The sequence below is a fragment of the Dasypus novemcinctus genome, chromosome 6 (assembly GCF_030445035.2).
Source record: "Dasypus novemcinctus isolate mDasNov1 chromosome 6, mDasNov1.1.hap2, whole genome shotgun sequence".
In the NCBI taxonomy this organism is placed as follows: Eukaryota; Metazoa; Chordata; class Mammalia; order Cingulata; family Dasypodidae; genus Dasypus; species Dasypus novemcinctus.
In genome coordinates this window covers 132,848,728-132,863,559 of record NC_080678.1, presented here as the reverse complement: position 1 = coordinate 132,863,559, position 14,832 = coordinate 132,848,728, and the positions used below count along the sequence as shown (strand labels likewise).

Below are 14,832 nucleotides of genomic sequence, written 5' to 3'. Positions count from 1 at the left end.
TACCACCCTATATTAACACCTTATAATTTGTTCCAGTTCATCTAAAAGTCAATATTAAGTGCTGCCTTCACATCTGGTAAAACCAGGAGGGCCTGGAAAGACCTAACCTAACTCTGTTCCTGTGGATAAGATCCTAGCCAAGCAACTCTCCTTATCACGAGACCAGTCACGGCATCTGCTTATCCCCCAGTAATGGGCTCCAGTCCCCTGCCAGTCCAGGGAATTTTCCCAACAAAACAATTACACATCCAGCAGGAACCAAACAGAGCCTGCCCCCCACAGCCCCTCCTTGCTCACTTTGCTCCCTAGTGCATCCCCCAGGTAGCCCTGTGTAGAACCTGATATTCTCTTGCCCAGTCTGTGTATATATGGCCCAATAAGCTGCCACTGATGGCGTCTGTCCAGTGGGAGGTGTCGTGTATTCTGCCTTCCCTATAACCTGAGGCAGGAAGCCATACCTCACCTAAAGAGTGAAGGGAGGTGAAGGACACAACTGGGTAAGGGTATGAGGGAGCTCTGGTTACAATCTCTGTAATTCCCTGTGAATCTATAATTATTTCAAAAATAAGTTAAATCTATCATTTAGACTATTTGGAAAAGAGGAGCATATACAGTGTTTGCTAGAGCTAGCTTGTCCTGACAGGCTTGTATTGATTCCTGTAATTAATTTCAGGAATTTTGTTGGTTGCTAACCAGCCATTATTAAAATGTTAATGAGGGCATATGGGAATCTCCTCTATTTTTTCAAGGTAACATTTTGTGTGATCTATGTATCTTTTAAAAATAAATAAAAAATATACTAAAAATGTTAATGATATAAATTTACCATGGAATAAATTATATTTAAAAACATTTTTACAAAATAAAATGAAACAGCAAGGTGCAAAAACATATACAAAAACCGAAAACCCTGAAGACATTTGATTGGATTAAAACAGTCTTTTCATTTAGGAAAGTGGTATGTATTTCTATTCATTCAAGACTTCCCCCCCCCCCCCCCCCATGTAGCACAGTCCAGCTTATAATTTTCTTTGGAGGTTTAAAAAAATTTTAATGCTAACTAATGTATATGTTTGATGCTACTGTGAATGAGAATTTATATTCTGGCTTTTCTTAAAGTAGAAGAAATGATAGATGTTATATTGGTCATCTCTCAATAATACTATGTTTGATTAATTGTTTTATGATATTTTCCATCAGAAAGATACTTTGTTTCCCTTTGAAATTAGGGGCGATCCTTGACATTTTGAGAATGACTTATTCTCCAATAAATTTTACTCTGATACTTTACGCTTATATCAATGATACTTTCCTCAATCAATTATTACATTGGAGATTGCAAAGTGGTGTTTTCTCATTTTGTCATTCCTTTTGCATGCATTAGCTGGTGTTCTTTCAAGAAGAGGTGTTCTTTATTTTCTTTCTCATGTGTATCACTATAGACTTATGGATTTAAAAAATTTATTTATATTCAATATGTTACAATCAAATGTAGTCTTCATTTTTAAAAAGTCTGTTATTTTATGTAATTGTCTTAAATATCTCTACATAAATTGAGAAACACATGGAACAATATTATAATTATTGCTTCAACCATCAAAATCAATTTAGAAAACTTGAAAGGAAAGTCTGTTGTACTTAATCATATTTTTACTCCTTTTTTCCCTTCTTTTTTTCACTTCCTTTTGCTTTCAAAAACTTACTTTAGTTATTTTTTTAGGTTAGGTCTTCTGGTGACAAATTCTCTTGGTTTACCTTTGTCTAAGAATTTATTAAATTTCCATTTATTCTTTTTTTCTCTCTATTTTATTCTTTAATGAATTGTTTTTTTCTTGATGCTTTCAATAATTTTTTTCTTTATTTCATTTTCAGTGATGTGTTCTTCACTATGATATGTGTTGGCATGGATTTCTTTAGGTTTTTCCTGTCTGTGGTTCAGGCTGTAGACTTATGTCTTTTGTCAAATTTGAGAATTTTTCAGCCACTATTTTGCCAAATGATTTTTTAGCTCTACCTTTTTCTCGTTTTGGGACTCCAATGATGTAAATGCTATTATTTTTCCACATTGTCCTAGTAATTTTTTCAGTCTACTCTCTTTTCAGATTGGGCAATTTCTACTGTTCTGTCTTCAAGTTCACTGGTTTTTTCAGCTGTCCTCTCTATTCTACTGTTGAAACCACCACTGAGTATTTTATTGCACTTGTATTTTTTTCAGTTCTAAAATTACCATTTGTTTCTTCTTTATATCTTCTCTTTCTTTATCAAGACTTAATTGTTCATAATTATTCATTGAAGCATTTTATGATAGTTGCTTTAAAATCCTTGTCAGATAATTCCAACCTCTGGTTCATCCCACTGTTGGTGTCAGCCTTGATTGCATTTCTCATTCAAGTTGTGATTTTCCTCATTCTTGGCATGATGGGTGATTTTTTACTGTATCCTGGGTATTATGTTACCAGACTTTGGCTCTTATTTAAATCTTTGTTACACAAGCCCCCTCTGATGCAGCACAGGCCAGAGAGAGGGGTGCTGGTAGGGGTGAAAGTTGGGGTTCTCCTCTTAGCCTCCATCGACAGCAGGGCAATAAATATTCCTCAGTCAGACAGGGCAGGAGTGTGAGTCCAGGCTCTTCCCTGAGGACACCACATGGATGGGAGAGGGAGAGGGGCCTAGTCGCTCCTCCATAAGTCATCTACACTGACATTTTAGAGGAGGTGTGGGGCTTATTGCTAGAAGCTCATGAAAATCCTAGCTTTACACTCAGCCTTTCTTGACACTGTTGGAGGAGGGAGCTAGCTATAATTATGTAAAAGGATGGAAGGCTAAGCTCCCCACTGGGTGGAGGTAGGTCTGCAGCTTTTATTATTATTATTACTACTACTACTATTGTGTATAGTTGAATATATCAGTTATTGTCTAAATGTTTTCTGTCTTACTATGTTGACCTTTTCCTTGTCCTCTGGTTAGAGAACTATGACTTTTGTTGGGGATGGTCTTATCTGTACCTGTCAGTGTTTCCAGATTGCCTGCTTCTCCAGGCCCCAGTTTGGGATATATGATGCAAAAAGAAAATGCTTGGAACTCACTGCTATGTTTTTCCTGTTTTTTATTTGAAACAAGTCAATTTTATTGATGCATATTATTTCCTGGGGTTTTCAGGTCCCTGGCCATCTGCCTTCTTATCCCTGACTTTCAGTCTTATTGTATATAATGTCCATGACTATTAGCTTAGTTAGAGGAATAGGAGAAGTGTGTCTACTTAATTTCCTATACTTTCTACTTAATGCTCAAATTTTGTCCAGTGGGAGCCACTTCAAATTGGGTCTGATTTCTTATTTATTTATTTATTTATTTATTTATTTATTTAATCTTCCCTTGCCTCCCCCAATTGTCTGCTCCCTGTGACCATTTGCTGCATGATCTTCTGTGTTCAATTCCATTCTTGTCAGTGGCATGGGGAATCTGTGTCTCTTTTTGTTGCATCATCTTGCTGTGTCAGCTCTCTGTGTGTGTGGCGCCATTCCTGGGCAGGCTGAACTTCCTTTTGCGCTGGGCGACTCTCCTTATAGGGCACACTCCTTGCACGTGGGGCTCCCCTACTTGGGGCACACCCCTGCGTGGCATGGCACTCCCTGTGTGTATCAGCACTGCACGTGGGCCAGCTCCACACTGGTCGAGGAGGCCCTGGGTTTGAACTGTGGACCTCCCATGTGGTAGGCAGATGCTCTATCCGTTGAGCCAAGTCCGCTTCCAGGTCTGATGCCCTTTTGACGTGACATTGTTATTCTTTTTTGCACTTCCCTGTACTTTGTCAAATCACAATGTCTCAGGCACACCTTCTACTTTCTTTGTCCTCCTGAACAAGATAAAGGAATGTCACAAAAGACAAAGCAGGGTGGTGATGGTAGCACAACACTGTGAATATAATTAGCAGCACTAAATTATATATTTGAAAGTGGTTAAAAGGGGAGATTTTAGGTTGTATATAAGTTACTAGAATAAAAATAAAATAGCCCAAAAAAACCATAGGACTGTACAACACCAACAGTGAACCCTAATGTAAACTATGGACTATAGATAATAGTACAATTATAATATTCTTTTAGCAATTATAACAAAGCTTCCACACTAATGCAATATGTCAATAATGGGAGGGAAGTATATGGGAACTTGGTATTTTCTCCATGATTTTTCTGTAAACCTACAACTTCTCTAATAAAAATTTTATTAAAAAAATAAAGCAGTGGTAGCAGAGTGAGGACTGTTTGGAATTTAAAAAGGGTAAAATGATAAGTAAACCAAGTACAATGTATAATTCTTTTTTTTTTAATGTATAATTCTTGACTTGATCCTGTTTTTTAAAATAACTTCAAACATCTTAATAAAAGTGTTGTAATAGAAATTCTTGGGATAACTGGGGAAATTTGAACAGGAACTTGATAGACTTTTTTTTTTATTTCTGTTCAATTTTATAGGTGTGATAATGATATTGTGATTATGAAGGAATATGTCCTTAATTGTAAAAGATTCATGATGACATATTTAGGGCTGAAGTGTCATCATGTCTGCAATTTATTGACCAAGATTGGTTTTCTCTTGAACAGGCTGCCGGCCTTGCTCCTTGCATGCCCCTACAGTCTCCCTCCTTCAACCTGACTACTTTGAAATTTATCTGGCAACTGAAGGACTGCAGAGAAAAACAACTCAGACTGCAGGGGAAAAAGGAGGGGAAAGACAAGTTCAGATACTAGCTATTCCAAGCTATCAACCTTGGCCCTTCCTTCCCCCTCTTCCCTTCCTCTGTCCCAGCTCTTACAGATGACAGGTGGCCTAATTACTGCAGAGTAAAACAATCTAACCAAGTGCTCCTAACTCCACTCTCATTAAACTACTGCCAATGTCAAAGATCAAACCTCTACCGTCCTCCAAGCCACACGCAGCCCTTGAAAAGCTTGCTGTCCTTTTTATCAATGGAGTTGAGGTTTACTCTCTCTCCCCTTCCTTGGTAGCTATGAATAAAGTCATCCTTGCCTGTTTCCCACAGTCCAGTACAGCTTTTTTTTTTTTTAATATTTCTTTCAAATGGCTCAGCACAAATAAAAATTAGTATATACAAATAAAGAAAATATGTCAAAATATTAACAACTGGTGACTCTAGGTAAGGTATGAATACATCTATTGCTCATTGAATTCTATTGCATTTCTATTTGAAACGTTTGTAAGAAAATGCCAGGTTTTGTTTGACCAAGAAAAAGATAGTTGTTTACTGAAACAAGCTACGTAACACTTATGCCCTTCAAATCGCGTTTTTTGTGAAATGCTAAAAGGTTGTATACAGTCCTTTTAAGAGTGACAAGGCTGTGTGAAAATTTTCTCATAAAACAGACTAAGTAAACTACAGGAGTGTGTGTGATAAGCTCATGTGTCAACTTGGTCAGGTGATGGTGTCCCGTTGTTTGGTCAAGGCAAGCACTGGCTTGCCTTGTTACTGTGAGGATATTTCATGGACTTAAATAATCAGTAAGATGATTGCATCTATGGCTGATTAGATCTACAATCAACTGAGATAGCTTTCAATGAGGAGAGAAGTTTGAGCCAATCAGTCAGCGGCCTGAAAAGGAGAGGTAATGGGAAGCAGATGTGGCTCAGGCGATGGGACTCCAGTCTACCATACAGGAGGTGCAGGGTTCGATCCCCTGTGCCTTCTGGTGAAGGTGATCCGGCTGGAGTGGCAAGCTGGCCCAAGAAGAGAACTGACTTGCATGGCATGCTGGCCTGTGCAAGAGTGCTGGCCTGTGCAGGAGTGCTGACGCAGCAAGATGATGCAACAAAAAGAGATGCAGAGGAGAGACAGTAAGAGATGCAGCAGACCGGGAGCTGATTTGGCATAGGAGAATGAGCACCTCTTTCCCACTCCGGAAGGTCCCAGAATTGGTTCTCAGTGCCACCTAAAGAAAAAACAAGCAGACACAGAAAAACACATAGTAAATGCACACAGAAAGCAGAGAGCCAGCACAAAAACAATGAGGGGGCTAGAAAAAAAAAAAAGTATAAATATAAAAAAGGAGATGTGATGATTTTAGCAGCCAGAAGAGAGAACTCCCATTTCTATTTCTGCCAGCCTGGGAAATTCATTGAAAAACTTTCATCAGAGTTCCCAGCCTGCCCTACAGAATTGTGCATCCCACAGTCACTTGAGACAATTCATATAAAACTCTAATATTTACACATATTACCTGTTGGTTCTGTCTCCCTAGAAAACTCTAATACAAGGAAGGATCCTTTCAGTTGGTGTGCATGAGACACTATACTAGCTTTACAATATTTTATCAACTCCACTACTTCTGCTACCCCACCAGCCTTGTGCGCTTTACTGCCAGGAGCAAAGCCCTGCTGTCACCGCGCTGTTCCTCCTTCCAGCTCTTTCCGCTTATAGAGTCCGAATAAGGCTTTCCACGTGGGGTCCCGCCCGCTCCCTGCCGCCCCCTGCCGCCCTCTGCCGCTTCCCTGACGGCCCCTGCCGCCCCCTGCCGCCCCCTGCCGGCCCCTGCGGGCTCCTGGCAGTCCCTGCCGCACACCGCACCGCGCCAAGCCCAGGGCGCCAATCAGCCGCTGGGGCTGACGGGAAATGGGCCTTGGTCCCCGTTGCGCCGGAAACGGGTAAGGCCCCTCTGCGCATGCACCATCTCGCTCGATCTCGCGGGCGCTGGCGCGGGCGCTGGCGCGAGCGGGGTGGCGCATGCGCGGAAGAGCTCGCGGAGGCTGGAGAGGGCCCTGCGGCTGAGCCGGAGGCGGAGCCGGGCTCTCAGGAGAGGCCGCCGCGGGGCGCTCTCGGGCTTCTTTCGGGTGCTCTTCGCTATGCCCTCCGCCCCTTTCCGGAAGGACCCTGCGTGCCTCAGAGAGGTGTCGCGTTGAGCCCTCGCCCACCGGGAGGTCGGGAGAGTCCCTTGCCACAAGTCGAGGGCCGAAGCGCGTTCCCCCGGAGCCCCCAGCCGCAGGGGACGGGCTCCGGTGAGCGCGTCCACGGCGACCTCCCTTCCCGTTTCCTCCTTCCAAACAGCGATTCTACCCAAACTCAGCATTGTGTGCTTCAGGGCAGGAGCTCAAGGACGGCACTGTCCTGTGTCAGATGTGGCCTCTGTTTCATTATGTGACCATTGTGTTTCTAGGTCCTTGGTGTCCTATCAGAGCGCTACTATCCAAGGGTTCTGGGCCTGAGCGGAACCGGCCAGTCTGTGTATCCCCAGAGGTCCGGGTTTATTTGCGTTTTTTGAAAGACTAGCCTGAGATCCTGGGGTCAGAGAGCTCCAAGGTTTGGAGCTCTGATACCTGTTCCGACTCAAATAATTTTGTCGCTTAGGCCCAGGTCCTGGTTCCTGGGAACAAAGCAGCTCTTGTGCGGCCAAGAGGGAACCTTAGGAAGAGAAATCCCACCTGGAAGATGGCCCACCCTCAGAGCTTCAGAGCAGAGGCAGAAGAGCCAGAGAAAGCGAAACCTACCTGTGAATGGCTAGAAGCAATTTGCAATCCTTGAGCTCCATCCAGAAGCCACCCCAAACTATAATAGGAGCTTTGAGCCAGATTTCAGAAGAGACATGTGAGCTGGGGCCAAGGCAGAGGGGCCGGCCTGCCCAGGAAGTGTTGCTTCATTTGAGGATTTGAGAGGGTGTGGTCTGGGGGTGGAAAAGAAGTGCCACCTACTCTAAGGAATTTCCTCTCAGGCCTCCCTAACTGCCCTCGACTCCTTTCAAACGCCCCACTATTTGCAGGTGACCAGGGGGCCTGGCTCCATGCCCCTTAGCAGATGGGGCGCTGAGAGATGCTGCTTCCATCCTGACTCCTGGGCTCAGAAGGTCGTGGGGGAAGGGCATCCTGGATTGCCAATTTCTGCCTAACATGAAAGATGAGAACTGCTGAGTCCAAGAGGGTGAATGTGCAGTCAGGTTTTCTGGTATAGTTAAGTAAAAAACCAGTTTCTTTTCTTTTCATTTTTATTTAAAGGTGGTACCAGGGATTGAACCCAGGACCTGGCACATGGGAAGCAGGCGCTCAGCCACTGAACTACATCAAAACTGGTTTCTGTCAAAAGATGGAGAAACTGCTACCAACATAGAGAAGGGCCAAAGGACATTTTCCTATGGGAGGGCGTTCTATTCACCTGGCAGGTGGAGCTTTTTAGGCAAGAGAATCCATGAGGGGAAAGGCAGGTTAGATTTCTTGTGGTCTCATTCTTTCTTTTTTCTTCCCCAGCTCCCCCCTTCATTATTCTCTACATGTTTCCCAGAGCAGCAGAAAATGGACAGATCTCAGGTGAGCTGTTTATTTTATTCCTTACTTTGTTTACTGTGTCTTGTACGAGGTCTTTAAGGTCTGTAGTTGAGAATGGGAATGCAGAAATGGATGGAAATTAACATCAGGAATAATACACGGAAGGCTATCAATATCAGGACAAAGTGGAATACAGAACTATATAGGCGCTATGATGTTATAGCTGATTTGTCTGATCTTTTTCAGGGCATAGCAATAATGCAGACATTATCTGGGATGTGCTTTGCATTGACCATGGAAAGAAATCATGCTAAATCCTCATGAGGCATTTAGAGCTCTTGGCATTGAAGTCTAGACAATGTTCCTTTCCTGGTTTTTGTAAAGGTAACATAGACATGCTTTCTAAGTGAGTACCTGAAATCAGCGCAGCCTGCAGCCTGCCATTGATCCTCAGGGGAAGCATGGCACTGTGTCAGAGGTGAACTCAGCCAATCCAGGTTTCCAGGGGCCAAAACACCTTGGTCCCGTGGATTGCTTTCTGATGGTCCTAGTTGAGCCAGGCATAGAATTTAGAATATCTCTGAAAAGAAAGACTTGTATCACCTTCAGATAATCTCTGTAAATATTATGTATACATGGTGCAGGAGATAGATTTCAAGTTGTGCGTTCTGGCAGATGTTTTCCCATTTCCCTTTGGCATTTTAAACTGCTTCACTTTGTGGATCTGTCTGATGAGGGACACCAGTGACCTTATTATGGCAAGGTTGTGGATACTTTAGTGCTTGCTTTAATTGAGCTTTCTGTCCAGTTGGTGCTCATGTCCAGTCTCTCCTAGAGTGTTGTCTTGGCTGGTTTCTGGTTTTTTCCTCTCTCTGTGATTATTTCTTTTCACTTCTCTCCACGGAGCTATCTTCCTCTTGTGCCTTTCTTAATTGCTTCTCCCAAGGTGTCCATTCTTGATCCTCTTTCATCCTTACTCTCCCTGATTCGCCTCTATGGGAAGGCATTATTTGCCGGACTGCTTGGCTCTGTCTTTCCCCTACTTTTAGACCCTAAAGGCCACCACTCTGCTGTATATCTCTGTAAGTATCCAAAGGCTCTTTAAACTCCATCGATTCAAATAAAAGTATTATAGCCCCCGACTCTTTCCCTTTATTTCCCATCCAATATGATCACCAACCAGCCTGTCATCCAAGTGAAGAATGGCATTTATCCTAATGGATGTCTTTTACCTGCTACACAGCCAGTGATCAAGTTTTATTACTTTCAAGTTATTAATTTTTGTTTTTTTGATTGAGTTAAAGGGCACAAGGCCCAGGTGAACTACTTGACAAATTTTTCTTGTACATAGATAGCTGTCACTCAGTTCAAGATATGGGGCAGAAAACTATTTTGTGTTCTCTCCAAGACCTTACTTCCCCCATTGCCACTCAAGGGTAACCATTATTTTGCCCTCTATCGTTATATATTATTTTGTCTGATTTTAAACTTCATATAAATAGAATCATACAATATATATTCTTTTTAAAAAATATACTTTTTCTTTTTTCTTTTTCTCCCCTTTCCTACCCTGCTGTTTTTTGCTGTCTATGTCCATTCGCTGTATGATCTTTTGTATCTGTTTCTCTTTTGGTCTTCTCTTTTTTCTCCTCTAAGATTCACTTGGATTCGATCCTGGGGACCTCTGATATGGAGAGGGGTTCCCTGTCGCTTGTGCAACCTCAGTTCCTGGTTTCTCTTGCGCCTCACCTTCATTCTCCTCTTTGTCTCTCTTTTGTTGCATCATCACCTTGCTGCGTGACTCACTTGCGTAGGCACTGACTCGCTGCACGGGCACTCAGCTTGCTGTGTGGGCACTGGCTTGCCAGGCAGGCCTGCTTTTTTTTTTTTTAACCAGGCTTTAACCTGGGTCTTCCCATGTGGTAGGCTGAAGCCCAGTCACTTGAGCCACATCTGCTTCCCAATAGATATTCTTTTTGTGTCTGATTCCTTTTATTCGACATTACATCTGTGAGATAGCCATGTTGTTGCATGTTGCAGGAGGTTTTTTCCCCCATCATGTGACGATACCTCAATTTATCCATTCTAGTCTTGATGGACATTTGGGCTGTTTGTAATTTGGGTGTTTGCACATGTTCTTTGGTGTACATGTGCATTTGATTCTGAGGGATGTAAATCTGGAAGTAGAATTGATGGCTTATTGCACATATATATGCTTAGCTTTGATAGATTCCACCAAACATTTTCCAAAGTAATTGTATTATTTGATACAAATGATATAGTCAGCCATATGCAAGAGATCCTGTTGCTCTATAGCCTAGTCAGCACTTGGTTTTGTTGGTGATGCTTTTTTTTTTTTAAATTTATTTATTTCCTCCCCCCATTGTTTGCATTTGCTGTCTGTTTGCTGTGTCTGTTCATTGTGTGCTCTCTATGTCTCCTCGTTTTCTTTTAGGAGGCACTGGAAACCCAACCTGGGACCTCCCATATGGTAGGCAGGTACTCAACTGCTTGAGTCACATCTGGCCTTAGGCTTTCTCTCTCTCTCTACCCCCTTCCCCTCCCCCTCCACCTCCCCCCCCAAACTTGTGAGTGTAGTGGTATCTCTCTCTCTCTTTTATTTTAGGTAGATACTGGGGATCAAACCTGTTACCTCATACATGGGAAGCAAGTACTCAACCACGTGTGCTACATCTCCTCCCCTCATTTTGTTTTTTTCGTTCTTTTTTAAAAAATTTTATTTTATTTCTTAATTATCTTCTTTAAAGTTAATAGATCACACAAAATATTACATTAAAAAACATAAGATGTTCCCATATACCCCACTCCCCACCCCCACCCCCATCATTTTTTTAAGTTGTATTTTTTTGAAGATACAAGGTCACAAAAAATGTTATATTAAAAAATGTACGAGGTTCCCATATACCCCCCCCCCACTCCTCCCACATCAACAACCTCTTTCATCATTGTGGCACATTCATTGCAATTGGTGAATACATTTTAGAGCACTGCTGTACCACATGGATAATAGTTTACATTGTAGTTTACACTCTCCCCCAGTACATTCAGTGGGTTATGGCAGGATATATAATGTCCATTATCTGTCCCTGCAATATCGTTTAGGAAAACTCCAAGTCCTGAAAACGCCCCCACATTACATCTCTTCTTCCCTCTCTCTGCCCTCAGCAACTACCATGGCCACTTTCTCCATAACAATGCTACAATTTCTTCCATTACTAGTCACAATAGTTCTATAGTAGAGTATCAGTAAGTCCACTCTAATCCATATTTTGTTCCTCCATCCTGTGGCCCCTGGGAGGTGATGTCCAGTCCACCTCTATATTGAGAGGGGGCTTAGATCCCACATGGATGATCGTTGCAGTTCTTCTGCTTGTGGTTGTAGGCACTCTCGTTTCCCTTGTGTGGTTGTTGACCATCTTCACCTCCCTGTTAGCTGATCTGGGTAAATCCAACGAACCAGAGAGTAAGAGTTGAAACTCTGCTGAGGCTCAGGGCCCAGCTGGCACATGGACAGTCCAGAGATTCAAGTCTCCTGAGTATACACCAACCCCAGCACCAACCACAGGTTCAATAAGTGACAGAAGAGCTCATTTTGGTTTTGATTTGCATCTTTCTGATGCCTGATAGTATCAAACATGCTTTCATATATTTCCTGGCCATTATTTTATCTTTATCTGATTTTTGGTTAAAAAAAAATCTATTCCGGTCTTTTGCCTATTAAAAAAAAAATGGTGTTTGTCTCTGCCATATTAACTTGTAGGAGATCTTTATATATTCTTTATATGAGTCCTTTGTCAGATAGAGGTATTGGAAATATCTTCTTTGAGTCTGATACTTGTTCTGAATTTTAATGAAGTCCAATTTATTTTTTTTATGTGCTCTTAGTCTAGTCTTTACTTCTGTGTGCTCTTTATGTTCTGTTTAAAAAAACTTTACACCAAATGCAATGAACGTTTCATGATGATGGAGGAGATTGTTGTTATGGGGGGAGGAGTGGGGTGAGGGTCGTTGGTGGTATATGGGGACCTCATATTTTTTGAATGTAATATTAAAAAAATAAATAAGAAAGGAGAAAAAAAAACTTTACCTATTCCTAACTCAAAAATTCTATTTTCATCTAGAATTTGAATGTTTTAACTTTCACATTTAAGTATGATACATCTTAAAGTATTTTATATACATATACACATATGCGTATGTATACTTAGATACACATATACATATGTACATACATATTTTGATATGAGCTATGGCTATCCATTTCCTCCAGGACCATTTATTGAAAGACATTCCTTTCAAATTTGCAGTGGCGTCTTTGTTGAAAATCAGGTAGCCATCTACTTGTGGGTCTCTTTTTGGATTCTCAGTTCTATTGCAGTTGTCTCTTTGTCTAGCATTGTGCCAATATTTCCAGCCCCTGTTACTGTAGCTTTATAACATAAATAATATGTGTAACATATTGAATGATTAAAAAAATTTATGTGTCCAGTACATTTAATTGAGAAATGTATGTTTTTATTCAACTGTTTTCTTTTTCAAGTTATTGTCTATATTTTCAATTATTAAATGTACAAATATATTGAAAAAGGAAAAGCATTTGCAGGGAACTGATATGGCTCAAGTAATTGAGACCTGCTTCTCATATGGGAGGTCCTGGTTTGTTTCCCAGTGCCTCCTAAGAAAAACAAACAAATGATAAAACCAAGCAAACATGAAAAGAAACACTTCAGCTTAGGGGCCGAAGTGGCTCAGTGGTTGAGCACCGGTTTCCCACGTGCAAGGTTCCGGGTTCAATCCCTGGCCCCTGGGTACTTGAAAAAAAAAAAAAAGGGAAAAAGAAAGAGGTAATTGCAGTAGTTCAGATGATGCAAGGTGGTGGTGGTGGCTGGAGGGCAGAGAGAAGCCTGGAATGTTAGCAGAGCCAGGTCCACTGTAGGCCCAGCTCAAGTGTTCTTTTCACTCCCCTTCACATAATATCTTCAGAACCATAATTACTGGCACCGCAGTCTTAGACCTGCCCTTCTGTCTTCTCCTTGCCCTTCCATTTGACGTCAATGTCTGAACTAGGTCAGAGGAAAAAAATTATAATTTTTTGAGACTTTGTCCATATCCCAAATTCTCTGCAGAATGTAAAGAAGTAGGCAAACTAAATTTATGCAAATGCCATTATTTTTTTCTTGAGATATAATTCACATATCCAAGTATTCACCCTTTTAAAGTGTACAATTCAGTGACTTTATTATATTCACAGCTATGTACAACCATCACCACTATTTAATCCCAGAACATTTCATCACCCCAAAAAAGCCAACCCAGTGTTACCATCACCACCATCCACTACCAAAACTTAGTGAATGTAATTAATATCACTGAAATGTATACTTAAAATGAGAAATGTTAATCCTGTGTGTATGTTACCACAATAAAAATTAAAGGAAAGAAGCCCCATATCCATTCATAGCCGTTAACCATGCCCCTGTCTCTAGCTCCTGGCAACCACTAATCTACTTTGTCTCTATGGATTTGCCTATTCTGGGCGATTCAAATAAATGCAATCATACCAAAAAAAAGTGTTCATATCTGTGGATATAAGTTCCCCACCTTTGTTTTTCAAGATAGCTTTGGCTTGGGGGAGTGGATGTCACTCAGTGATTGAGCACCTGCCTCCCACACATGAGGTCCCAGGTTCAATCCCCAGTACCTCCTGAAAGTAAAAAGTAAAACAACAGCAGCAACAAAAAAGATTGCTTTGGCTATTTTAAGTTCTTCGTATTTCTACATAAATTTTATGATCATCTTATAAATTTCTCCCCCAAAAACTTGCTGGAATTTGATATTGCTTTGAAAACCAAATTGATCTGTAGATAGTATAGGTCATATTAATATTGACCTTTCAATTTATGAACATGGTATTTCTCTCTATTAGGTCTTTAATTTTTCTCAGCAAGGTTTGATAATTTTTCATGTGGAGTCCTTGTACTTCTTTTGTTAGATTTATTAATAGGTACTTGAAAACTTTTTCCCTATTTGTGTGTTGCTTGTATGTAGAAATGTGGTTGATTTTTTTGTATATATATATATATTTTTTTAAAGATTTATTTATTTATTTAATTTCCCCCCCTCCCCTGGTTGTCTGTTCTTGGTGTCTATTTGCTGCGTCTTGTTTCTTTGTCCACTTCTGTTGTCGTCAGCGGCACGGGAAGTGTGGGCAGCGCCATTCCTGGGCAGGCTGCTCTTTTCTTTTCACGCTGGGCGGCTTTTCCTCACGGGTGCACTCCTTGCGCGTGGGGCTCCCCCACGCGGGGGACACCCTTGCGTGGCACGGCACTCCTTGCACACATCAGCGCTGCGCATGGCCAGCTCCACACGGGTCAAGGAGGCCCGGGGTTTGAACCGCGGGCCTCCCGTATGGTAGACGGATGCCCTAACCACTGGGCCAAAGTCCGTTTTCCGATTTTTTTTGTATATTGACCTTGTATTCGGTGACTTTACCATTTATTAATTTTATTATTTTATCTGTAGAATATTTTGGATTTTCTACTT

The 14,832-nt window shown here is 41.5% G+C and overlaps 1 protein-coding gene and 1 long non-coding RNA gene across 2 annotated transcripts in view; one reads left to right on the top strand and one right to left on the bottom strand.

Moving 5' to 3' along the window:
- Nucleotides 1–3,927: 3,927 nt before the first annotated feature.
- LOC139439252 (uncharacterized) lies at nt 3,928–7,608 on the bottom strand. Its single transcript, XR_011649133.1, has 2 exons — nt 7,501–7,608; nt 3,928–5,948 (listed from the first exon to the last, which is right to left on the bottom strand). It is a non-coding gene; the product is annotated as an uncharacterized lncRNA (long non-coding RNA).
- LOC131278842 (putative zinc finger protein 487) overlaps nt 6,740–14,832 on the top strand; it is a 56,072-nt gene continuing 47,979 nt past the window's right edge. Inside the window, 3 exon segments of the mRNA XM_058299444.2 lie at nt 6,740–7,011; nt 8,251–8,310; nt 10,724–10,759. Of these exon segments, the coding sequence (XP_058155427.1) occupies nt 8,274–8,310; nt 10,724–10,759 (73 nt within the window). The 5' untranslated portion in view covers nt 6,740–7,011; nt 8,251–8,273.